Source organism: Saccostrea echinata, unplaced genomic scaffold (genome assembly GCF_033153115.1).
Source record: "Saccostrea echinata isolate AGI-Se365-2 ecotype Australia unplaced genomic scaffold, CSIRO_AGI_Sech_v1 ptg000050l, whole genome shotgun sequence".
NCBI lineage: Eukaryota > Metazoa > Mollusca > Bivalvia > Ostreida > Ostreidae > Saccostrea > Saccostrea echinata.
The window spans coordinates 3280189-3307433 of NW_026889799.1; the positions used below are offsets into that span (position 1 = coordinate 3280189).

Genomic DNA, 27245 nt, shown 5'->3' on the forward strand with positions numbered 1-27245 from the left:
GCTAGAATATTGACCAATCCGTTCATTTTTTTTTTCAAAGTGCGTTAATATGGTCGAAATTAACGCACTTTGAAAAGAAATATTTTTTTTTTCAAAGTGCGTTAACTTTATCCCAAATTTAACGCACTTTGATTTTTTTTAAGTGCGTAATTTTTTAAAGTACGTTGTTACAGAACATGCCCTACTTACAAACGATTTCTAAAACGAGTCAAGCTATTGGCAGATAAGTTGATGAAATAGAATATCAGTAATTGCGTTTAAAATAATCTTTTCGCAAGTTCAATACTGGATAAAATGACCTTGTCAACAAATGCAATCTATCTTAATGTCAAATGCTTACTGACCTTTTTATATTAATTGTTAGGCTATTTTTTTTAAGCAATGGCATGTACGGATTCCCCCCCCCCCCTTTTTTTTTTAAATCATGACAAGAAGCACATGACGGATGTGACTGGTAAATGGGGATCCTCATTTTCCATGGCAATTCGTCACATCTCTTATGTTTTATAGGTCCGTGTTTACAATGTTCGATTTGTATTTTTGAATGGACGTATGAGCTTGAATACTGTTTGTTTTTCTTTCCATGTTTCACACAGACAATCAGACAAAAGTTAAGTTGACCTCAGAATATAAGTCTACCGAATCAAGGTTTGTTGCAAATAATTTTTTCTGAACTCATAAAATTTTTGAAAGTCAATAAAGAATTTTTTTTTCGAAATCCAGAAAACCAAGATCCCTTGAACTCAAAAGGAGGCTTACTGCAAATGGCAGAAATAAGAAGAACTAATAAAGGTAATTCTTTGTATGTCGCTAAACACTTTCCTGTCATGAGAAAATAGACAAACATTTACGTTGAAGCCTTAGGTTAACATAAGTTATAAAATTTATAACAAAAGAAAGGGTTTTATTTTTTGTTGTCGAGTCATCAATTGTAAGGAAACTAAATGTCTCGTGGTATAGTATTTTTTTATGATTTGCTTTGGCGTAAAAGTGTGTCAAATGATAGGGAAGTTGTTTTTTTGAAAACTCGGTCTCTTTTGATTACCAATGCTAGTGGATGAGCTCTGTGGTTAAAAACATGATGATATTCGAAATGAGTAACACAACAAAACTTCAAAAATCAATAATGTATTTTTAGTTTCATTCTAAAGTGTGTTTTAACTTATACAAACTAACATACAAATGCACAATAAAAGGATAAATAGTGTTTTCTTTTGTTGATGCAAATGGTTAATAAGAATTTAACTTATAGAGAAAATCTTTGGAAGAAAAATTAGATAATCATGTACAATTTGGCATCAATGGCATCAACAAAAGGGAACACACACACATACCCTCACACCCTCACACACACACACGTATATATATATATATATATATATATATATATATATATATATATATATATATATATATATATATATATATATATATATATATATATATATATATATATATATATTGTATATCGTATTTCTTGTTTCTCTATATTTAATTTTTTTTTCTCAAAATTTAATTACTGAAGGATTTCCTGTGAGTATTGTGTATATTATGTTTATTAAGTTTAGCTACATCTCATATTAATTCTTTCAAGAATAAAATTAACATTTATTTTTTTACAAAAAGTATGAACATCAACATTTATGAGTTTACATTTTTGTTTCTTATTGTTTTAAGAATGTCGATAAAGAGTATATTGCAGCTTCAATTGATATTGGAACAACGCACACTAAATCAGGATTTGCCTGCTTTAAATGGAAATCGAATCAAATCATTCAGAAGTAATGACAAATATCGAAGAATCTGTTATACTATTTAGTGAGGAGAGGAAATTCATGGCATTTGGAAAAAAAGCAGTTGAATTATATATAAAATCAAATAAACCAGAAACATTGTGTTTCATCAGAAATTTCAACATGAAAATGAATCTTGCAACACGTCAGGTGAATTTTATTCAAGTTCCGTTTTTATGATCATATCTACATAAAAATATATTTTTGTTTGCGTCTTTTTCTGCCGATTTGCAAAGTTCTTTGAATTTTCAAAAAAAAAAAATCCTTAAAAAATAGGCTCATTTCAACACACTCGTCTCATGAAAAGATGAAGATAAATGAACAAGGATCAGTCTCATAAATGCAGAGAAAATACTTTTGTAAAACACGGTTAAACATGGGCTTTCACAGAGTGCAACCAAATGCCTAGGAGATTAAAAAAAACCTATCGACCGGTCAGACCCATAAATGGCCCTCTCTCTCTATTGATCTGGTAAATTAAGCCCTGCGTAGTGTGCAAACAAGTTTTCCTTTTTAAAGAAATGATCGGCAATGAAGTCAGCATCATGAAATGTCTTGTAATAAATTTGTAGACATTTATATATATATATATATATATATATATAGAGAGAGAGAGAGAGAGAGAGAGAGAGAGAGAGAGGTTTGGGCACAATATGCGGTAAAAGTTTATCATCAGATTTAATTGATTTCTTCGACACCTTCGTGACCGTTCACGGTAGCTCAGTCGGTAGAGCGCTCGCTCCGTGATCGGGAGGTCGTGAGTTCGAATCTCGGCCGCGACTGACCTAAGTCGATAAAAAATTGGTAGCAACTGTTCCTTCGCCATGCGCTCGGCACTTTGAAGTGAAAGTTGCGGGTCCTTCGGGTGAGACCTTAAAAACCGAGGCCCCGTGTCACAGCTGGCGTTGGCACGATAAAGATCCCTCTCTGCTCAATGGCCGTATGTGCCGAGTAAAGGTCAAAATTTGAAGCCCTTCACCGGTATATGGTGACGTCTCTATATGAGTGAAAAATTCTCGAATGGGACGTAAAACAGCATACAATCAATCAATCAATCGACACCTTCGTCTCCCGAGCAACTGAACCTCTGTGGAACCATCAATGTTCGTAGATTTTGTGGGACACCCCTATATACACACAAATTTACATCACCTCGAACTTTATTTTATAAATATATTATATCATTGAATCTACCACAAAAAAAGAGTAATCCAGGAGATATTGTCTCTACGAACAAGTAAAATTTTGCTTCCCCATGAACATTGAATCCAACGAATCAAAATGATTCCAGTATGCTAAGTCATACTACTTGAAAGTATCCCTAGGTCAAGTACCATCCTGTTTGTTTAAATTTGTGCATATCCTGGTACCATTGTGACGAGTGGGATCATTTGATGATGTTAAATACATAATTTAAGTATAATAACATTCAATCAATGTGCAATGTCCCATAAATTGATACTTATTATTTTCATTGCATAAATCAAGACTTATCTGAAGTTTATTTCTAGGATATATACTTGTGGCGGGCAGCAGATCAAAGAGGTCGTGGATATGTATTTTTGTTGGATGTGTATGCTGAAACCATCGGATTTATGAAGAGTAAGGTAGAAGAAATGGCTGAAGAATCTTTTCCTGGAGTGACAAGTTTTCGTTGGGTTTTGACTTTTCCAGAAACATGGGAACCGGTCGCCAAGGAATTTTTAAAAGAAGCAGCTCTCCGTGTAAGCATTATTGAATTGTTTTTTTTTTTTTCATTTTGTAAAAAAAAAGAATTAAAAAAATATTATTGAATAACCAAAGCTAAGTTACATCATATGAAATGAAAGCATCCTACAATAGTGTATAGTTGAAGTTTGATTAAAACATAACTCGCAGGGCTAGACTGAAGGAAGAAAAGAGGGTAAAGTTGTACATAGGAATGTGAAGGAAAAAAAATCTTGAAAAATCTTCTGAAAAATAAGAAAGCAACAACTAGTCAGATTAAGCATTGGAAATGGAAGCATTCCCAGGTAGTTCAGATACATATATGTTAAAATCATTACCGCCGGGGTAGGGTAGGACCAAAATGTGGGATCAAAGTTTTACATAAGAATATAAAGAAAAAAAAAATCATTGAAAAACACAGGAGGAAACAAGACCTTTAAGTTAAAAATTAAAAGTGGCTTTTAGTGACCTTTCAGTGGCCATTCAGTCACTAGATGGAAGATACAGTTCAGTGACCTTTCAGTTACCTTTCAGCTACAATTCAGGTACCTTTCAGGCACCATTCAGCGGGCATATTTCAGTTATCTTTCGGAGACCTTTCCGCTCCCCTTCTGTCATCTTTCAGTCGGCTTTCAGGAACCTTTCAGTCGTAATTAAACGATTTTTTCATGAGCTTTTCATTACTTTAATAGAAATAATTCTTCAACAATTTAATAATTTTTTTCACATCTTAAGGACAGATGATACAAACAAACTTTTATCAAAAATCGTGAAAATAACAACCTAAGTTATGTTTATATGAGTAAAATGAATAAGTTTAACCGCACAGATTTTAATTTTTCATTCAAACTTTCACAATAATGGGATTTTAAGTGAAAAAGAAACGTATACATTAATAAGGATGGTTGCAGAAAGGTTGAATTTTGAACATCATAGAAAGTTTACAAATTCTTAATATTTTAGAAATTTATTAGTCACATCATTTACAACCAAAATAGGTCAAAAAACATTTACCAATCTTTATGTCTAATGCGGTTAGGTTTCGTGGAAATATCCTCCAGTGAATGATTATTTATGCCTCTTGTGGAAGAAACTTAAAATTGTACATTTTGCTTCTTAATTGTTAAAATCACATGATATTTTAGCTTTTATAAGATATCGTTCTGAAATTATTTAACATATTTTTTTCCGATGAAGAATTCCGATGAAGAATCACACCGTTCTCCGAGGTGAATATTTTTCATTTCTTTAAAAAAAGAACAGGAGACCATCGCCGATAAATGACATCATCCTGATAGGAGATGTGTAACTAATTAGACTGCCCCCAAAATTCGCGCAATTAACATATAGTATACAAAATGTATACTAGACATAAATACATCGCCAAGCTCATCGATACAACAGGTGAACAAGGTGTCCCGATTCGATTTCTACAAATTTATTGGTTTTAATCTGGTTAATATTCAACACGACGCCTTGGCTTCATGGATAAGCCTACAGATTTGATAAAAGAGAAAAAAAAGCCTACAGACTATCAAGCAAGAGGACCATGGTTCGAACCCGGTTTCCGCATGCAATTTTCCCCTTAGATTCACTTTTTATCAGAACAATTTAATACAAATATAATAGAAAATCCTGAAATAAAATCTCTTCGTTAAAAAATAAGCTGATAATTCAATACAAATAAACAACCGAACGATAACAGAAAGGCCACTGAAATGTATCTGCCGTTCAGTCGTCCAAGTGGTACCTGAAAGATCATGGAAAAGCCATGGGTAAGGATCTTTTCAGTGACCTTTCAATGACCATCAGTGGGCATTCAGTTTCCATTCAGTCGACTGAGTGATGTATTCTCATGTGAGGCATCTCCTCAAGAGCAACCGTCATAACTAGTCATATTGCTATGGAAGCATCCTTAGGTATATGCTTTCAAATCATAATCCACGAGGTAGGATTTCTTTTTTTACACAGGAATATGTTAAGAGTCTTTTAAAATCTTTATCCATAGCTCTGTTAAGGCTGCATGAAAGTGGCTGGGTCTAAATTATACGGAAAATGCTTATTGTGACATCACACAAAAATAGCAATTCCTAACAATAACAGATCTAGAAAACGAAATAATTTGCGATTTTAACTGCATATGAGTAATGAAATACATCAAAAAACTTACCACTGCATTCATTTTTATCTCAAGTTAAATCCTAACAGCAAGATATAAACAAGTCAATGATCGCATTGCACTTGTCGACTATGGCGTATTATTATTAAAGAGAATATTATTAGCAAATGTTAGGTAGACCATTAATACAAATCTGAAACCTTTGTTTAGTGCCATCATATAAAAATTATCGAGAGAATATATTGAATCAATTCTACCGTGTTTTTTGTACAGGATTTGCATGTTTCACGCCGAGGTACCTCGTTAAATCGCGTTCTTGAAAGGCATACCCTTTTTAGATCTTGACTATTTTTTTAAATATACATAACGGGAACATTCCTTAGCTTGGAAAGTGCTGCTACTTTCCTAAAGAACGAGAGCATAACTTAATAAATACCTTAAATACTTGGAAAAGGTCACACATATTTCGACTAGAGCTAAATAACTTGAAGGTTAAACTAATAAAATGCGAATTCTATTTAAAGCAGATGCACTTTCCATAAACTACAAGATATGTAGAAACAATTTATTGCTTAAGTCTTTAATTCGAACTAGGGTATTCCCTTTCGATACTGAAATTTGTTTATGACATACATGCAGTACACATTACATACATTTATCACGTGACTGTCAAATAACGTTACCAAACCATATTCAATACAGTGCGGAGTATACAATGTTATTTTAATTAATATTAAAGTCATGTGATAATATAGTAGCTACTCAAAAATAAATTCAGTCTAAAAAGGTATGTATTTATGCAAATTCATATTCCTTTGATTTCTTCATAGTACGCCTTTATATTGCTGCGTCTCAAGAACAAGAAAATAATGATTAGTCATATTTAGATGGAAGCATACATGTACCAAAGCATTGTAGATTCAAAGTTCTTCAACTCAATTCATCCAGTAGAAGGGTTGAACTACAACAGGACATCAAAGTATTACATTGGAATATATAGAAAGCTTTTTAAAAATCTTCCTCTCAAGAAAATAAAAAACCGTGTTTAGTTATATTTATATAGAAACATTCTCACAAAAGTGTAGGATTCGAGTTTGTTCAAAACATGACCACAAGGCTATGTTGATTTGAATATGGAGATTTGAGTTTAACATTTATGAAGAAATATATATATATAAAAAATTTAGAAATATTTCTCAACAATTACAAATCCATCACTAGACTTACTGATATGGACGCATTCTCAGGTAGTGTAAATTTCAAGTTTTTTTTCAAGTCCCGACCCCAAGGGAGGGATACCTACATAATTAAAAAAAAGAATCTTCTCAAGAATAGCAAAGTCATGGAAAGTCAGATAAATATGGAAGCATCATCAGATGGTTTAGATTCAAATTTGCTCAAAGCAAGACACCTTGGGGGAGAGGGGGGGGGGGGGGTAGGATTGGATAGAACATTCGATCAAAGTTTTACATGTGAATGTATAGGAGATAAAAATCTGCTAATAAAGAACGGAAGGGCCATTTTGACTCCGATGAGTACTGTTGTCCAAAGGCCTCATGTTATAAATTCCCATCTTACAAAGATTCAATTGAATTTATTTTGAAAGGCTGGAATACCACAGAGTAGACTATATTTAGAAAAGGAACACGTTTCAGCAGTCAAATGGCAACAGATGTGCCAGTATAGTGATCAAATTGAAAAATCAAAGTGCCTATTTGTCGATTTGGGAGGTAAGTAAATGCTGTAGCAATTTACAGTTTTATTACTATTTGGCATCAACGCATGTGAGTTAAGGCTAGGTATAGGCGTTTCTATGCAAATGAGCTAATAAAAACGTGTTTGAGGTAAATTTATTATTCAAAGAATGTTTTGATTTATTTTCTTATGCATACTTAGTACCCACGATATGTTATAGCCAGTACACATTATGACGTCATATTATGACGTCATTGATCTTACCTACTGGTGGTAATATAACACATCAACAAAACAGCTTCGGCGCAAGGGATTACCCTATTTATTTTTAAATAAAAATTGTATAATGCGAAGAAGAATATTCTGTAGATTAATAAAATTGCTGCACAAATCCTAGGCATTTTCTCATTTGATCGGAATTTGAGGAAACTTGTACCAGACTGTACATTTTTACCCTGATTCAACTTAAAACTTTACAAATAGAAATTATACAACTGAGCTGTTGATATTTGTGCAGCAATATCAGCAAACGTTGGAATATTTTGCTTCTAAATTTACTTTGTATCAGTTAAATAAAATAGAGCATGCCCTTGCGCCGGAGCATTTTTGTTGATGTCCATTATAATCTTGTGTAGTAAAGAACAATGACGTCATAATATGACGTCATAATGCGTACTGGCTATCTCATATCGTGGGTACCAAGTATGTATCAGACAATGAGTTTTAACTTTCTCTGTGTGATAGATATAGTCCTTAGGCATTTTAATTAGTTTATTTGCATAGAAATGCCTAACCTAGCCTTAACTCACCTGCGAAGTCACTACATGTACAAGCAAAAATGTTTTAACTGAATTTTACTGAATTCGTTGGCAAGCAAATGGAAGGATATACGTTTATTGCATGTAAATCACATACGGTACCAATTTTGATGCACCAGATGCGCATTTCGACAAATTACGTCTCCTTAGTGATGCTCAAGCCGAAACGTTGAAAATCCAAAAAAATTAAATAAAAAAGACTTGGAAGAGCTGAAAAAAAGGTGCAAAAGACTGGAGCCAAATACGTCGAAGGATCAGAGCTATGCGTGAGGGAGATAATCCTTTAATTTTGAAATAAATCTAAATTTTACCAAAGCAATGAAATATATAATTATCCTGTATTTTCAAGCTAGTACCGAAGTACTAGGTAACTGGACTGTAGAGACCCTCGGGGACTAATAGTCCACCTGCAGAGACCTCGACCCATGGGTCATATTATAATAATAATAAAATCATATACGGTATCAATTTTGATGCATCAGATGCGCGTTTTGACAAATTATGTCACTTCAGTGATGCTCAAGCCGAAACGGTGAAAATCCCAAAAAAATTAAATTAAAAATTATTGAATAAAAATAGAGTTTTAAAGAATCCACAAATTTAATTGTTTGAAAATAGGCATAGATTTGAACTTTACATGAAAAAGAATAAATTAAGTATAAAAATAAAAAAAATATATATATTTGTTAATATCTAAGACATCTCCAATTTCTAAGACATGTATATCGTGAGCTTAATCATTTAAACCAATTGTTATGAAAAAAAATATATAGTTATGGAAAATTAGAAATTAAATACATAACTGGAATTATTATGTAATGGTTTAATTTTGAAAATTTTCTAGGTGGATCAACGAAAATCTATGCAGGTACGGAGAAGGAAACATTTGTGGAGACTATAGCAGATTCTGGAGGAATAACTATTCTGAAAGCTTTTGAAAATTGTTTGGATGAGATGTTCAGTAGACAAGTTCTTGAGTCCTATAAGCTTAAAGAAAGAGCAGACTACTTCAAACTGTTTGGCAGTTTTATGAGGAAAAGTCATGACCTGAAACTAGTTCCCCCCTCAAGTATACATTTTGACGTTTCAAAAACTTTAAATGTTTACAAAGTTACAAAAAATGAAGAGTTGCCCATTATCGTTGACAAACGTGGATTATATCTCAAGGCAGGAACACTTGAAATATCACATGAGAAATTCAAAACTTTCTTTGACCAATGCATATTACAGATTAAATTGTGCATTAGAGCAACTCTAAACAACCTTCCGAAAATCAGATCTGATGCAGAAGTATACCTATTTGGGTGGCTTTTAACTTCTGATATCATTTTTCAATGCGTCAAGGAAGAGTTCCAGAGTAATTCAATTTTTAGAATACATAAGATAAAAGACCCAGAAATGTTTATTGCCCAAGGAGCAGTTTTACATGGAGGACACATTTAGTACATCTATTTCAGCATGTGTTCTTGTTCTAAATGTGCTTTTAATGAAACTTTCTTTGTAAACATATTTAAATAAAAGAATAAATGATACACTGTAAAACCAATACAAAAAGACGGAGAAAATTAATGCGTTAAGTATGCTAATATGTGCTCGAATCATTGTCTGGTTCAAACACCTAGTCTCAAATATAAAGCTTCTTAACTCAAACATATACATGTTAGATAGAACCAGATTTATTTTATGATACATACAGCTTTATCATGCAAGAGTCACATTACTTTATTTAATATATGTTGCTACTTTCGAAACCAAATCATACACACAGCTGAATTTAGTCCTGACACATGATACTCTACGGAGTCCGCGAATTGCGTTTTTCTTTAAATCTTAGGCTTTTGGAAAAAAAGGTTTCAGCTGCTGAGGGTGCTCTTTTCTTCATTACACGCCTGCGTCGTCAATTTCTAGTTTCTGATTCTGATGCATATGATATGATTTTTACTGTTCATTGCAAAAGAGTTCTGATTGTGTGCTAAAGATGTCTATACTTTTTTTTAAATAACATTCATTTTGCAAACCTATAAAATTACTGGTGATATATTGGGCAACTACTTGGGATGAAGCAAAGACTTAGCGCCCTCTATAACAATATATATAATAGTTAATCCTCGCAGGGTCCTTGATACATGCAACTAAATACAATTTTACAATTTATTATTCATAACATACATTGAACAGGTATTTTAATTAAGTTGTATGATATATACATGTAAAACAAAAAAAATATCTTTCTGGAATCAGTTTTGGATATAAATTTCTTGTTCGTATATACATATATGATGACGGCTGTAATTATTAATAAATGGGAAAAATTACATTGATAAGTTAATTTAATTTAAAATATATATAATTTATGTATATTTTTTCTTTAATTACCTTTTTTAAAGATATGCTCCTGGTCGTGACACAAGTTGATAAAGGTGATGAAGATGATAACAAAGACAACAATGACAATGAAAAAAGGTAACGATAACGAATAGCGATCGATCTGGAAAAAGTCTACAAACAATACAAATCTGTGAGTAGGGCATGAACATGGACCGCCAGAAATACCAGAGATGAAATCAGGTGCCTAGGAGAAGTAAGCTTAAGCATCCCCTGTGGACCGGGCACATACGTCGTGAGCCCTATAGTTTAATCAAGAAAACGAAAACTTCCGTTGTCAAATTTAGTGAAAATAAAGGGCTGTCAATTGGTATGAAACAGGTCAGCCAGAATACGACCTAATGCTAGCTTATATTTAATAACAAGGTGATTATAACGACAAAAGAATTTAAAAATGATGACTCTTAACGAGGTTGTTGAAATCTCTGAAACATCAACTAATTCATGATTAGCCTGCCTCGGTTTGAAAGTTTGTCATACTCAGAGAATTCACCTGAGTATGAAATAAGTTGGGAGACATAAATACAATGCGCTGGTGATAGCGGGATATACTCGTACATGTAACTATATAAATAAAGAAAGGTGATGATGGGAAAGCTCAAGTTTTTTGTCAAACAGTTTAGTTATAAGTTGGTATTTATCTTCTATAGTCAGCAAAACATCAAAATATGAAAAAGATCTGGAAGACTCCGTGGGGTCTTTTATTTCAGGTTTACTGGGATATATGGAGTCAACGTATTAATTGAGATAACTGTTGTGAATCGACAAAACATTGTCGATTTATCTTAACGTCGAGTTGAAGGCCAGAGTAAATGTTTTCCTCAAAGTCCAGGCTTTCTGATATCATTGACAGCTGCTTTTTCAATAAAAGTGGAACTCGTAAATTTACTTACCTTGTCATTGGTCATTTGCAAAATTATTTTGTTAAAAACATTCTGATTGTAGACACAAGTAGTCTGAAATCGATTTTAAAAAGATGATTAAGCTTCTGACTGACAATATCTATGTGGTTTTTGGAGACCAGGTCTTCCAACAATCTATTGGAATTCCCATGGGTACTTATTGCGCTCCGTTATTAGCAGACCTATTTTTGTATTCATGTGAAGCAGAATTTGTTCAAAATCTTAGGAAGGAAAAGGAGAGAACGCTTGCTGTGGCCTTCAACTCGACATTTAGATATATCGACGACGTATTGTCAATTAACAATGGTTATTTCCATTCTGATGTCGATGCCATATATCCCAGTGAGCTTGAAATAAAAGACACCACAGTGTCTGACATGTCTGTTTCATATTTGGATATCTTACTAGAAAAAAACCTTAATGGTAATTCAACAACCGAGCTTTATGATAAACGTGATGACTTTTCAATCGTCAACTTCCCTTACTTATGCAGCAATATACCTTCATCACCTGCACGCGGGATATATATCTCTCAGTTGATTCGATACGCAAAAGCATGCTCTACGTACAGTCCCTGAAACGTTCTTCTTTCCCATTTTTCCGTTCGATCACCATTCGTTCACCGTGTGTTCAACGTTCGCTCTCCGTTCACAGTTTTGTGTTCAGTGTTCACCGTGCGCTAGCGTTCACCGTTCACAAAGTGTTCACCTTTCGCTCATAATTCGTTCACTTTGAGGTCACCTTGCGTTCAGCGTTTACTTATCGTTCAGTCTTCACTGTCATTCGGAACTCCGAAGTGAAAGGACTTATCTTTATGTAAGTAAGGATTTTCAGTTTTTTTTAAATTTAATAAATAACATATCATGTTTAAAGTATCATTATTTTATTGGAAAAAATATCAAAAATATTTCTTAACTAGCTGTTATGATATTTGTTAAATAAGTCTGGAAAATAAATGTTATTATAAGTATGTACCTAGGTAGAACGATGCTGAAAAATTTAAATAGGGACAATATACAGTTATTGCAAGCACTTCAGCATTTTATTGTTATGTTAAAGACGACAAATCATTAATGGAGAGATAATAATCCTAGTCAATAATTTACCAACTGCAGCAAAATTACGAAAGTATTTATTTATAACGCGTTTTTATTAGTCCCCTACCGGTGAAACCGGAGGGGACTATAGATTTCCTCTGAGTCTGTCCGTCCGTTTGTCTAGCTGTCCGTCTGTCTAGCTGTCCATCTGTCCAACTTGGTTTTCCGCACTTTTTTTCTAAACGCTTGCAGATATTGAGATGATTTTTGGTACATAAGTGTATCTTGATGAGCTACAGATCAAGTTTGCATTTCATTCCGCTTCATTGATTTTGACGGATTTATGGCATTTTCAATTTTTAACGGGAACCAGATTGCATGTAAACTTGCCGGTAGGGGACAAGCTCTCGTGGATTTAGCTCTTTTGCATTATAATGTATTTAACCTTCGAAAATGATATATTTTCTTTTAAATAGTCACTGTATAGTCACTGTATAACTTTAGATTTTCTCAGCAGTTCTCCATATTAAAATCCTTCCAATTCAGATAAGATTTCAGATTCGGAAAACCCAAACATCCTTAATAGTGACGTTTCTGAATATAAAGTGAATTCCAATTTCTGACATGACGCTGAAACGGTGTAATCTCTATCCAAATTTGTAAGTCAACTCCCCCCCCCCCCCCCAAAAAAAAAAAAAAAATAATAATAATAATCGCCACATCAATGATTTTTATAGTGATGCGTGATGATGCATGGATACTCGGATTTTATATGTGAGAAGTGACGAATTTGATTTTGCTATTTTAAAAAATGTGATTAAAATGAAAAGGTAAGCGTTTTTTGCCTTTTCATTTGCTCGCTGAATTTTTTTTTTCTTTTAGCTTAATGACTTTTTGCCTAATGCTTCTTTCAGATAGATTGAACTCATATACGATGCAGATCTATACGAAATTGGAAAATATTTTCCCCGCTGAAAGTGAAAATCCGGGTTCAAACTGCTGATTTAATGATTGAGTCTAAATATTACTTGTCACTCAGTGGAGGAAAAACAGATCAACTGATTTGTAAAGTTTGTAAAACAGATTATTTAACATACTGCGCCTTGCCGAAAAATACTGATTGCATATACATGTTTTGGGCTATTTTTGTGCTAAGAGGGGAGAGGTATGTGAAAAATTAATTTTCTTGCATGGATTTGTTGCTTCTCTACACCTTATATTACTTGCATATGCTAGTCCTGACTTTATATATGTTTAATTTGTTTATTTTTTGGAAAAAATGACCCTTGGTTTACTTTGTTTTTATTTACTGTATTGTTGTTTTTTATTTGTACAGTTCGATAATACATAATTGGACTGGTTATTTTTTTTTATAATCAGACTGTTACAGATTAACGTTTGGAGTGCAAAAAAAAGACTTGACCCCAACAATGTTTTATGTGAAGATGTAGACCAGAGTAGGAAATAAATAGTCTAGCAGAATGCATTTTCTCATTAACGGATTATGCCATTCATCATTCCTTTTTTCTCCGTTTCATCTAGGTTATGCATTACGATTTAATCAAAAATATGGGTCTAAAATTGTTTTAAAACCATATATTCCCATGTTATGTTATAGGTAGGACTTGCTTGTACATATATGGTTATAGGAAGGCTCTAAGATTTTGGTTAACATTTTCACACATCAGACAATACTCACTGCTGATCAAATTGCCACTGTCTATGGGGGAGAAGAACATTAACAAAACCATAAAAAGAATTAATCCTAGGCATTTTCTCCATCGAAATTAAATTATACTTCAAACGAAACCGGATGGAACACCAAGAATTCGTGTGGCAGCTAGCCTCAACTAGGAACAGCTTTGATTTTTGAATGCCTGGATTTTTATTTCATGTGTATGTTTAAAACATTCTCAGTTTGGATAATGCTCGTATTCAAACACATAATGAACCCTCTTTCCTAAAATGCCATAAGTAACGAGCACGAATCTAGATTTCACAATCTTCCACAAACTATTGAGTTTAATTCATTGAGAGTTTGTTTGACGAGTTATTTATTATAATTAAAAAAAAAAAAAAATTAGATAAACATTGCGCGTTTTGTTTAAAGAAACAACATGTATGTTAATATTGAACCCGAAGGAAAAATAATTTTCAGGAAAACATTCTATCAAGCAAACTGAGAGCATGCGAAAATACAGACAAGCACCATGAACCTGGAACCTGGCTAGACCAATATTAGACTTCGAATTATACGAAGATTCGAAATAACGAGGGTAAAAAGAAAACAGACAGAACAACCGTAGATCTGAAAATGTTTACGTCGATTTATTTTTGCGAGTCTGGTCAAAAAGCTGCAGTGTTGATCAATTTTTACGTTTCAATGTATTGCTTATTGTCATTGGCGCTAAAATTAACAAGAGACCCATGGGCCACATCGCTCACCTGAGTAACTTTGGCCATGCTGTTCTTTACCAAATTTCCCCTTGAAATACCTATTGTGGCCCCGCCCTACCCCAGGGGGTCCTGATTTGAACAATTAGAATCTACACTACCCAAGGATGCTTCCACATAAGGTTCAGCTTTTCTGGCCCAGTAGTTCCTGAGAAGAAGATTTTTAAAGATTTTTCCTATATATTTCAATGTTAAACTTGGATTCCCTATTGTGGCCCCGCCCTATCCCCGGGGGTCATGATTTTAACATTTAGAATCTACACTACCCCAAGATGCTTCCACATAAGTTTCAGCTTTCCTGGCCCAGTGGTTCTTGAGAAGAAGATTTTTAAAGAATTTTCCTATATATTACAATGTAAAACTTGGATTCCCTATTGTGGCCCCGCCCTATCCCCGGGGGTCATGATTTTAACAATTTAGAATCTACACTACCCCAGGATGCTTCCACATAATTTTCAGCTTTTCTGGCCCAGTGGTTCTTGAGAAGAAGATTTTTAAAGATTTTTCCTATATATATCAATGTAAAACTTGGATTCCCTATTGTGGCCCCGCCCTACCCCCGGGGGTCATGATTTTAACAATTTAGAATCTACACTACCTGAGGATGCTTCCACATAATTTTCAGCTTTTCTGGCCCAGTGGTTCTTGAGAAGAAGATTTTTAAAGATTTTTCCTATATATATCAATGTAAAAATTGGATTCCCTATTGTGGCCCTGCCCCACCCCCGGGGGTCATGATTTTAACAATTTAGAATCTACACTTCCCCAGGATGCTTCCACATAATTTTCAGCTTTTCTGGCCCAGTGGTTCTTGAGAAGATTTTTAAAGATTTTTCCTATATATTACAATGTAAACTTTGGATTCCCTATTGTGCCCCCGCCCTACCCCCGGGGGTCATGATTTTAACAATTTAGAATCTACACTACCCCAGGATGCTTCTATATAAGTTTCGGCTTTTCTGGCCCAGTGGTTCTTGAGAAGAAGATTTTTAAAGATTTTTCCTATATATTACAATGTAAAACTTGGATTCCCTATTGTGGCCCCGCCCTATCCCCGGGGGTCATGATTTTGACAATTTAGAATCTACACTATCCCAAGATGCTTCCACATAAGTTTCAGCTTTTTTGGACCAGTGGTTCTTGAGAAGAAGATTTTTTAATAACCCCACCCTATTTTTGTCTTCTCTTGATTATCTCCCCTTGTGAGGGGACTTGGCCCTTCATTTTAACAATTTAAATTGCCCTTCACCCAAGGATGCTTTGTACCAAGTTTGGTCAAAATTGGCCCAATGGTTCTTGAGAAGAAGTCAAAAATGTGAAAAGTTTACGGACGGACGGACAGACAGACAGACGGACAGACAGACGGACAGACGGATGGACGGACGACGGAAAAATGTGATCAGAAAAGCTCACTTGAGCCTTCGGCTCAGGTGAGCTAAAAAGCGCTTAAATTTTTCAAAACAGTTTATAATTTACGCATGTACGAGGGTTGTCCGTTAAAATCGTGAACAAAGCGTACTAATCGAAAAATAATGGGCGCATTGAGGTGAAATTTTCAACATATGTTTATTAAATCTTTTGCGTTTAAATGCAATAAATTTGCGATTAAACGCAATACTTTTTGCGTTTAAACGCAATAATTTTTGCGCTTAAACACAATAATATTGCAATTATACGCAAAAATTTTGCGATTAAACGCAATAATATTGCATTTTAACGCAATAATTTTGCGTTAAAACGCAATAATCTTTGCGTTTAAATGCAATAATTCTTCCTTTTAAGGATTGGTTTTGCATTTAAACATCTATCATTATTAATGATACTGTAGTTTCAAAATTAGACATCAATAAGCCAAAGCTTATGATTACTAGGATTCGACAGTTCAAAGAACCGTTTGGTTCTGTGTCTTCTTGCAAAAGTTTCCAGCTTGTGAAAATTGTAGTAAAACAATGGCATCCTAACAACCAGAATGTCTTAAAAGTATTAGAACCCAACACTCTTAATGACGCCTTTGATCACAATTGATCACAATTAATTAAGAACGTTTCAGTGGTATTAATAAAAACTTGTCAATTTCGTAGTACACATCGGTCAATCTGTTTTCATTTGATTTTAATCTCAAATGATTCCATCACCTATGTTCTTGTGTTTAATGTATGCAACCGTAGGAAAGGTTGTGAATATACATTTAAGTCTAAATACTTCACAAGTATTAGCTTTCCTAAAAAGCTTGTCTGACTTGAGCAAATATATTTTTCCGTGAAGAATCAAGAAAAGTTAAATCCTATGTAATCAACATGACTCTGAGTCATGGAGTGATTTTTTTTTTTTTTTTTTGCTAAGAAACAAGAAAAGTTCAATGTTCAATTCAGTGGCATCAATATAAAATAAAACTTGGACATGAATTTATTCTATATACACTATATTACTTGTAATTCCTTTTTTTTTCATGGACGAAAGAACGGGGGGAGGGGGCGTGCCCCACAATAACTTTGCCGATTTATACATAGCTATATTATGCTTGTGTCCCCTAAATCATGTAAATATTAACATGATTAACTTCTGATAACTTTTTTATGATCTATAAGGAATTTTTTCTTGATAGTGTCCACCCTAAACTGAAATTTTCTAAAATTTCTTCCAATGGACCTGTTCATTGGATACAAAGATATAACCCGTGCGCTTGAAAGAAAAAAAAAACTTACAACACATAAAAATCTAAACATCAATTCGTGAACAATTTTGATAATTAAGAAATGTTTTTAAAAAATAAACATGTTACAAATGAGCTAACATCTTTTATATAGGAGCATGGTTTTATTCCTCATTTTTCAATTCGCTTACACACATTATTATGTAATGTTTCATAATCTACCTGTGTGTTCAACTAAATAAAACCATGGATTCATTTCACCCAAGCCTGTCTTACATGTGTTTATTTCTAATGCATCAGCTGGGCTAGTTCTTATTTACATACAGGAAGAATTAATTTTGCATTTAAGCAAAAGAACATTCAACATCGGAGTATCCTTCATTTTTATTTTTTTTAAACTATGAATAAATCAAATGTCTGCAAGTTATGAATATGTGTAAATCATTACGGTATACCAATTTTGATGCATCAGATTTATAAAAATTCTAAAAGTAGAGAGCCTTAGTATGCATTGAAAATAAACATCCATTAGTTAATCTGATAAGGATAATGGACAATGTTGACCTGACAAGCTTCATTCCTTCTGTTTGGTGGACATAAATGATGCATTCGAGAATGGCCGAATGTTATGTGACCTGTTATCTATAATGTGATAATAAAGACATCAGCTCCAATGCTCTGGCTTGTTTGGGTGTTTAGCATTTTTCCTTCAATCCTCGCATGTTTTCTTTACAGGTTGCACAACAGTATTAAATTTTGCTATATATTCTTACCAAAAATGCGCAACTTTGAGTAGGTGGTATTAATTGAAAACAAACTTTTGAGAAGTTTCCTTTTCAGATCTTGTAAAACAATTCTTTATTGTCTGACGTCATGGCGTCAGACAGTACTAGATTTAGCCAAGGCTTGTTGGTCAAGTCGTTCAAAAGAATTATTGTGATAACTCGATCTTCGAAACTTCATTCTATCTGAACTATCAGTTTGAGAACATAGGGATTAATGGAAACATGATAATATCCAAACAAACCAAAGCATTGGAGCTAATTATTATCACATTAATATACATTTCACATTACATAACATTTACCCATTCTCTTATGCATCACAATCATTCATGTACCGTCCAGCAAAACAGCAGAAGTGAAGCTGGTCAGGACAACAAGTACTTGCCGAAAATCCTTATCAGATTAACTAATAGATGTTCATTTTCAATGCGCACAGTCTTTCTACCTTTAGAATTACACATATTTCTAACTTTGCAGACGTTTGCTAATTTATTACAAGTTTATGATTAAAAAAATATATTTTTTCCCACTGTTCCCCAACTGATGTTTAGATTTCTAATATGTGTTATAACTTTCTCTTGAAAAGCACCGGTTATATTTATGTATCTAGGAAAAGGTCAGTCGAAAGAAATTTCACGTGGAGGGAGTGCATATGCAACCAAAATAAAATTCGGGGGGGGGGGGGGCACTATCAAGGAAAAAATTCCTTATCAAGCAAGAAATTTATCACGAATTTCATACGTTATTATTTACATGACTTATGGGAAACAAGCATAAGTAGCAAAGGCGTTTTTACAGCATATTATTATATATCAACAAAAATAACGGGAGAGGGGGGATTTCCGAGTCCTCCTTTTCTCCCCGGCTCCTACAGCCATGAAAAAAAGAAAAGTACAAATAATACAGTATATATAGAATAAATTCATAACCGAGTTTTACTTCATGTTGATGCCACTGGATTGAACTTTTCTTGTTTCTTAGCAAAATAATTTATTTCTGGACTCAGAATTATGTTAATTACGTTGGGTTCAAATTTTCCTAATTCTTCGTATAATAATAAATTTTGCTCACGTCAGACAGCTTTTTAAGAAAGCTAATACTTGTAAAGATTTTAGTACCAAAAAATACATAGCCATCCGGCAAGGCACGCAAGTTTGTTTCGGTCGAAGTCGAGCAGGTGCTTGAAAATCAAGTCCAGGACCTAATCACTCCCCACTCAAATACAGTATATAGAAAAATCAGCACGCCCTAAATTATAATGAATCTAGTCAATACAGGAAGTTTACATATTGTTTTTCATCTCATAAAAAAATTCAGCTCCAGTCTCGTGTTAAAATGCCCGAATCGGAAGGGAAAATTCAGGAATTATTTTGCGTCAGCCATGATTTGACGTGAACCTCAAGTGAAATACTGTTATGACACCTTTACTCCTCATGCTTTCCAATTGATAGTTATAAGATAGTAAGAAGTTTCCAAGATCAAGTTATCAAAAGAATTCTATTGAACGACTTGACCAACAAGCCTTGGCTAAATCTAGTACTGTCTGACGCTATGACGTCAGACAATCATGTTGTACATAATTCCAACATTTCATTAGTCCTTTCCTGAATCCATTTATACATGAGTTAAACTTTGTGACCGCAACGTGGGGGATAGTTTTTTTAACCATTATTCCTTCTTTAGTCTTTTATTTAGAAGATCCATTCTAATTGTTTGCAGAAATTGTTTCAAAGTAGGAAAAAAAACAAACAACAAAAACGAGAAGTGATTTGTGATTGTAAGCAACTGACCAAATCTTCATTAAGAATATAGCGATAAAAACACGTGTTTCGTTCTTAGGTTGTCTTTGTTTTTACAACCCGACTTTTCTTCTACTCTATTAAATTCACATCAGTGATTTATCCTTTCAGAGAGCGGTTGCTCGGAGGAATCTGATTCTATAGGAATCTGAATCTGATTCTATAAAGCTAGACATTACACAAATTCCTTATAAGTAAAAAAAGAGAAAGAAATAAAATATATAAGTTTACGTGGGTCCGTTGTATTCTGCAAGATTTGATACAAATGATTGCCTTTAATCACAAAGATTATTGCGTTTAAATGCAAAGATTATTGCGTTTAAACGCAAAAATTATTGCGTTTAAATGCAAAGATTATTGCGTTTAATTGCAAAAACTATTGCGTTTAATCGCAAAAGTATTGCGTTGAAACGCAAAAGGTATTGCGGTAAAACGCAAAAATTATTGCGTTTAACGCAAAAATTATTGCATTTAAACGCAAAAATATTATTGCGTTTAAACGCAAAAAGATTGCAAGTGTTTTGCATTGAAATGCAATGATTATTGCGATTAAACGCAATGTTTTGCGTTTAAACGCAATAAAAAATATTTCTTTCTCTGAACTGGCCTCAACGGGCTTCCGTAATTTAACAAATTTAAGTTCATTTTAATTTTTTTCTATTAAAATAAACAAAAATAAAGATTTTATTATTGTTGAATGTGCACAGGGTACGGTCCTACAGCGCAAGATTAAAATGTCAGGGTTTCATTAGAGAATACACGAGAATTATTTCGAAATGAAAGTATAAAAATAGCGAATGTTGTGGTTAAAATTATCCTATTTTTAATCCACTATCTATTATGTCGTCTTTTGGAAAATTTCAAGGCATTAACTTAATTTTTGGCAGTTTCCCGAGTAATTGAAATGAGAAAGTTGTAAACATAACACACGAAAAAAGGCAACGTTTGATGACATTAAGGCGCACCGGAGAGCAGTTCAGTTTGATTTAGATGCACTAATGACGCTTTAAGAGACTTTAAGTCACTACAGAAGAAAATATATTTATAAATATCACTAGATCTTCAATATACAAGTGAAATGGAGTTTTCTAAGCGGAAGATTTTTGATCGAGAGTCCCCGAGTAGAACAAAACATAAGTACAATCAGCTACTAACAAAAGCGAAAGATGATGACACTGTTGTCTGTCGATAGATGTTCATGTATTAGATTGCCTATTTAGATGGCTGATTGTGAGAGTACTGTCCATAACTTACTAATAAATCTTCAGAAGATCCCTCCCGTGTTTGTGCGAGATTGGTTCCTCGACTGTTTATGGAGGAATATAGGAAAACACAAGTATGTACATCAATGAAATTCCCGAATTCAAATGGGACTTATCTAACTTTTTTATACCAAAGAGGAAACGTGACACTGCTTTAGACACTTTGACGTTATCATCCCTGCGCCTTAAGGCGATACCTTACATAACAAAAAATCTCATATTTTGTTTATTTGAGCATAAATTTATTTGAAATTTGCTATGTCTATTGATGGAAAATGTACTAAAGAGGTGAGAATTTTGGAACTCAGTGATGATTATTTTTCACTCTAGACAACTTGTCCACGATTTACCCGGACAACCCTTGTACATACAATAAATTACATCTTCATACAATACTAAACGATGTTATGTTTAATAATCAGATAAAAATATTAGAAGAGATGAAACAAATAAACCTTTGAAAGCTTTCATAACATTTTATAAAATCACGCATGTACATAAGGTATATAAAACGATGTCAGCTTTAACTAATTATAACCTCCAGATAAAAACATTCTCTACCAGGTATAAAACAATCTGTCGTGCTAGGGATTCATTGTTACATAAAACAACTGGCCTTTGTTTCTTGGAGAAGTAATTTAAAAGAGACATACAGCCTGTCAAACAAAAGGGCGATATTGAAGTAGTGAAGGCACTCTCCACGCACGGATTATCGCAGGTAATTAGCTCGTAACATAAACAGTTTTCTTAAAATGACCACTGCTTACGAACACCTGTTCACCGGGTTAAAAATAAACACCAGCTGTCAGCAAAAGTTTTGTTCATATTTTCTAGCTGTTGTTGGTTTATTTAAAAAAAAAATATTTTTGTGGATGCAATGCACTCACAAATTTGCTAAAAATTTATCTACAGTAAAAATTTGCATATTTACGGTAGTAGCTCGGATATATCCCTGATATTCGGGAAATTGATGTTCAGGATAATAAAGTTAAACTGTAATTCAATATTTTCGTTCCAGTTTGATAAAATCAGTAGATTTTTGTACAAAAAGAATGTTATTTGCATTTTTTTTTATTTCGGATATAATAAGTGAAATATATTACATTGTGCAAATCGTTAAGTCAAATTTGAATGTTCTATCTTCAAGGGCAACAGGAAAAGACAAGTAACGTTGGAAAAACAGTTGACGCTAGGAAAGATGAGACCAAGGCGACGATGGCGAGTAACCCTAGTCACAGATATCATGAGAAAGCACCAACAGTACCAGCTACAAGCAACCTAGACGAACATTCCTGAGGCCACCCGGCAGCAGCGCACAGCTATTCAAGCTGGTGAGACGCAGTAGTTTCATGGTCAGGTGGCGCTCCACAATACTGTACGCAGCTAAGAAGTTCAACAAGGGAAACGAGTTTCTTTCGCAGCTATGTTAAGGCTTCCCGAAGCTATAAAATGCGCTCAAAACATAATATGTCATTGCGAGGTCGGTTTTGGTTTTAATTTATAAGTATTGAACTTTAGTACTTCCAATTTATATCAAGGGTTTTCTCGGCTATATATTAGCATATTTGTTATGATATCACATGACTTTGTTGATCACGTGACGGTCATTTATAATTTTTTGAAGTGTTGCATATAAATCGCTTCGGCGCAGCTGATTAACACAATAATTATTATCATTTTGTTATATAAATAAACTCATCGTATCCTTGTGCATCCGAAATGTGCTTGGGAAAAGTCATAGTATTACTTGGGTACAAAATATTTCCTGAGAAATTCAACTTCCCTACAAATTTGAGGGTATTTTCCACACAATATCGTAATCAGTATTAAAACAAAGCCAACACACATTTTTCCCAAGCAAGATTCAGTTAGAGAACAACCTCTCCTTACAGATTTCCACAAAAATTCTCAGATTAATCCTCATTAATCACCTGCGCCAGACTCTTTTATACACACAAAATAAATTCTACCTCCAACCACGGGTATAAAACAGAGTACATTTCAAAAGTATATTTTTCATAAGCATTTTGAACATGATGAATTTCAATCAAGGGTAGGTAAGCGGTGTATTTTTAAAATATTCGGACATATAAGACTTAAAAAACCTTTAAGGACCCGTGAATTTTGCAATAGCTATCTAGCATTTTACATGCAGTTTGAAATAAAGTGTAAAGTTCATGACACTCTCCCCGTCATAACACCTCAAGTTTGCAGTGACCTGACGTCATTTTCCATTATGACGTCATATTTTGGTAGTTCAGAGATGTGAAGGCACAGAGTGCACTGTCATATACTACGGGAAGCCTTAACCTACCTGCGTTTGGCTTTAGTGGATACAAGGGAAATGGGTTTCTAATGGTTTTAGTGGATACAAGGGAAATAGGTTTCTTATGGTTTTAGTAGATATACAACGGATATGGTGGATAAGAGACAACGTCTCTTGTTGGAGGAGAAAAAAACTCAGAGACAAGTAGGCAGGAAGGAAAGATTAAATGGCCTGTAATGAATTACAATGAAAAATGGACTTAAGTCTTATGATGATATGGCATCCATCCTAGACTCCGCACTGCAAAGGAGCATTGATTGACTGATTGTATGTTGTTTTACGTTTTGTTTGAGAATTTTTCACTCAAATAAAGACGTCATTATACAAATATACCAGGGAAAGGCTTCAAATTTAAACCTATACTAGGCACTTAGGGCCATTGAGCAGTGGGGGATCTTAACCGTGCTAACGCCTATATATATATATATATATATATATATATATATATATATATATATATATATATATATATATATATATATATATATATATATATATATATATATATATATATATATATATGAATTAATGCTCCTCAATAATGTATACTCATTGGGATGCAAGCAAAAAAAAAAAAAAATAAAAAAAAAAAAAAAAAAAAAATGATACCACGTACATTGTATATGATGCTAGTATTGAGAAGTGGTGTTAATGAGTGGAAGATACTTTTCTTCCCCTAATTTACATTTGAAAGAAAAAAAATCAGGAGACTCTAGGCCTTCACTGACCCTCCCCAACCTCGGATTAACGCTTATCACATCTCATTTCTAAAGGTTTAGTTATAAAATATAGTGAAAAAAGTAGGGGGTCATTTTTCTACGGAGAAATTTGACCCCCCGGTCAATATCCTACAGGGGTCACTTTTCGTCTTTACACCTGCCATGACACGGGACCTTGGTTTTCAAGGGCTCATCAGACCCTTCACTTCAAAGTGCTTAGCGCCTGGCAAAGAAACAGTGATATCAATATTTTAGTGCCTTAGGTTTATCGCGGCCGGGACTCGAACCTACAACCGAATGACCTACGTTGTCATACCGAATGAGCTTTTTTTTTTTCTCTTTTATTTATATTCAACTGATTTACATACATTTATAACAATTATAATTCAAGTTACAACAGTTTTAAAAGGGAGTAATCACATATGTTTGTTTAAAAAAATAGATAAAAGTATACCTTCAGTTTCTTTCACAATATGATTTCTGTTCAAAAACTTTTTATAAAATATTTGTTTTCTGTTTTCATTAATGCACAAATGATAAAAATAATATGAAATATAATGTCTTAACATATATTTGCACAACCTTGTAACATCAATAAGTTTGCCACTTTGTAAGTACATCTGTCTTCTTTTGTAAATTGAAATTCTACACATTGAAAGGAAAAATTCAGGAAGAAAAAATTAACATGCTTGATTTTCTTTGTAAAACCATTTAGAAAAATATTTTCAAAACTCAATGTATTATATACACTATTTTCACAATCTTTCAAAAATGTTTCGAGACGATAAATTACGAAATTGTTCTTAAAATCTTGGAGTTGCTTACATTCTAAAAATAAGTGGAATATGTCTTCAGTCCCTGAATCACAAAGAGCGCAAACTTTAGAATCAATCTTCCCAATTTTAAATAATTTTTCATTTGCAAAAATTATATTATGAAAGACTTTAAAGTCAATTTCAATAATGTCTGGCGGTTTAAATGGTTCCCATAAAACTAACCATCTCTGTTTTAAGGCATTTTGATCAATCGTTTGAAATTTAGCACCAAAATTGGTCTGAAACAGGATGTAAAAAAAGCTTTGCTATTAATAATCTATAAAATATTCGTACAGTACAGGAATTGAATACGATATTTTGATCTTTTAATTTTATACAAAAATTAGGTATAAAATTATTTCTTTTATATTCAGTTTCACATACATATTTTCTCCATTCATTTGGAATAACTGATTTCAAACTAATGTAATTTTCTTTGATAATATTAACATCTATATCAGGATTATCTTCTTGAATTATTTCTATAATACAAGAAACAGGTAGAAAACCAGGTATAACCTCATAAGTAATGTCTTTTACATGTAAAATGATCATGTAAAATGATCCCATTTCAACATCTTTCTATTTACTACAATTTGTGGATTACAAAATAAACAATAATTATAAATATCATTATTATCTTTCTTGTATTCTATACTATCTTCTATTGCATACCATGCGTCCATCATCTCCTTATAGCACTGAGGGAGAAATTGAAGATCTTTCTTATTAAATCTTAATAAAAATAATTCGAACCCGACTCCCAAACCACATATTTTTGACAAAAAATATCTACATGTTAATTTCCATAGAAATTGTTTTTCTTTGCACAAATATTTTGCTAAAATCTTTAGTCTGAACGCTAACATTTTAACATATATATCTATAACATTCAAACCACCTTCTCTTTTTTCTCCAATTATTGTTTTGTACGAAACTAAATGTTTCCCGTAATTCCACAAAAAGTTTGTACATTCTTTTTGAATACTTTCTTTAGCCCAATTAGGGATTGATATCACACTTAAAAAATACCACAAACAATGTATTAATTACTATTGCTCTTCCTTGAAGTGTTAATTTTCTTAATCTCCAAAAATTTAATAATTGTTTTATTTTCTGAACTTTGTCTCTCCAATTCAAATTTTCACATACCTGTTTGTTCTTTCCGAAATATATTCCCAATTTTTTCATAACTTTTGTTTCTGATATACATAATGATACCTTTTCATTCTCATATAGACATGCACTTCCAACACACATTATTTCAGACTTTTGTATGTTAATTTTTGCACCAGAAGCTTTTCCATAAAAATCAAACATTTTCAGAATTTCAAAAATAGATTTTTTCTCACATGTTGTCAGAGTTGTGTCATCTGCATGTTGAAACATCAATGCACGTTCATCAGAAATTGGTGTAGGAATTCCTACAATACTTGTGTTACTTCTTATAATACAACTTAAAGGTTCTAATGACAATACATACAATAATGCAGAAATAGGACAACCTTGTCTTACAGAGTTTTTAATTGGAAAATAATTAGTTAAAAAATCATTACTCTTTAGACTGCTGTAAATATCTGTATAAAAAATACTAATCCATTTTCTGAAAATTGGTCCAAATCCAAAAACTTTCAAAAGATCAAATAAATAATCATGACTTACTCTGTCAAAAGCTTTCTCTAGATCTATTTTAATTATATTTCCTTCTAGATTATCCATTTCAACCATGTCTATAATGTCTCTTATACTGATCAATGTGTCAGCAATATCTTTACCAATAATACAACAAGTCTGATTTTCCGATACAATAGTTGGTAATACAAATTTTAACCTATTAGCTATTACTCTCGCTATTATCTTGTAGTCAACATTGAGTAAACTTATTGGTCTCCAATTTTTTTAATAATCTTTTGTCACCTTTTTTCTTGTATATCAATGTAATAATACCCATCTTCATAGAATGTGACAAATGCCCT

General features: G+C 33.0%; 1 protein-coding gene across 1 annotated transcript; it reads left to right on the plus strand.

The window, feature by feature from the left end:
- Nucleotides 1-1776: 1776 nt before the first annotated feature.
- Nucleotides 1777-22705, plus strand: LOC133203398 (heat shock 70 kDa protein 12A-like). Its single transcript, XM_061339189.1, has 5 exons — nucleotides 1777-1943; nucleotides 3305-3517; nucleotides 7226-7349; nucleotides 8977-9201; nucleotides 22557-22705. Exons 1-5 carry the CDS (start codon nucleotides 1785-1787, stop codon nucleotides 22703-22705), a joined length of 870 nt encoding a protein of 289 aa, XP_061195173.1. The 5' UTR covers nucleotides 1777-1784.
- The last annotated feature ends 4540 nt before the right edge of the window (nucleotides 22706-27245 follow it).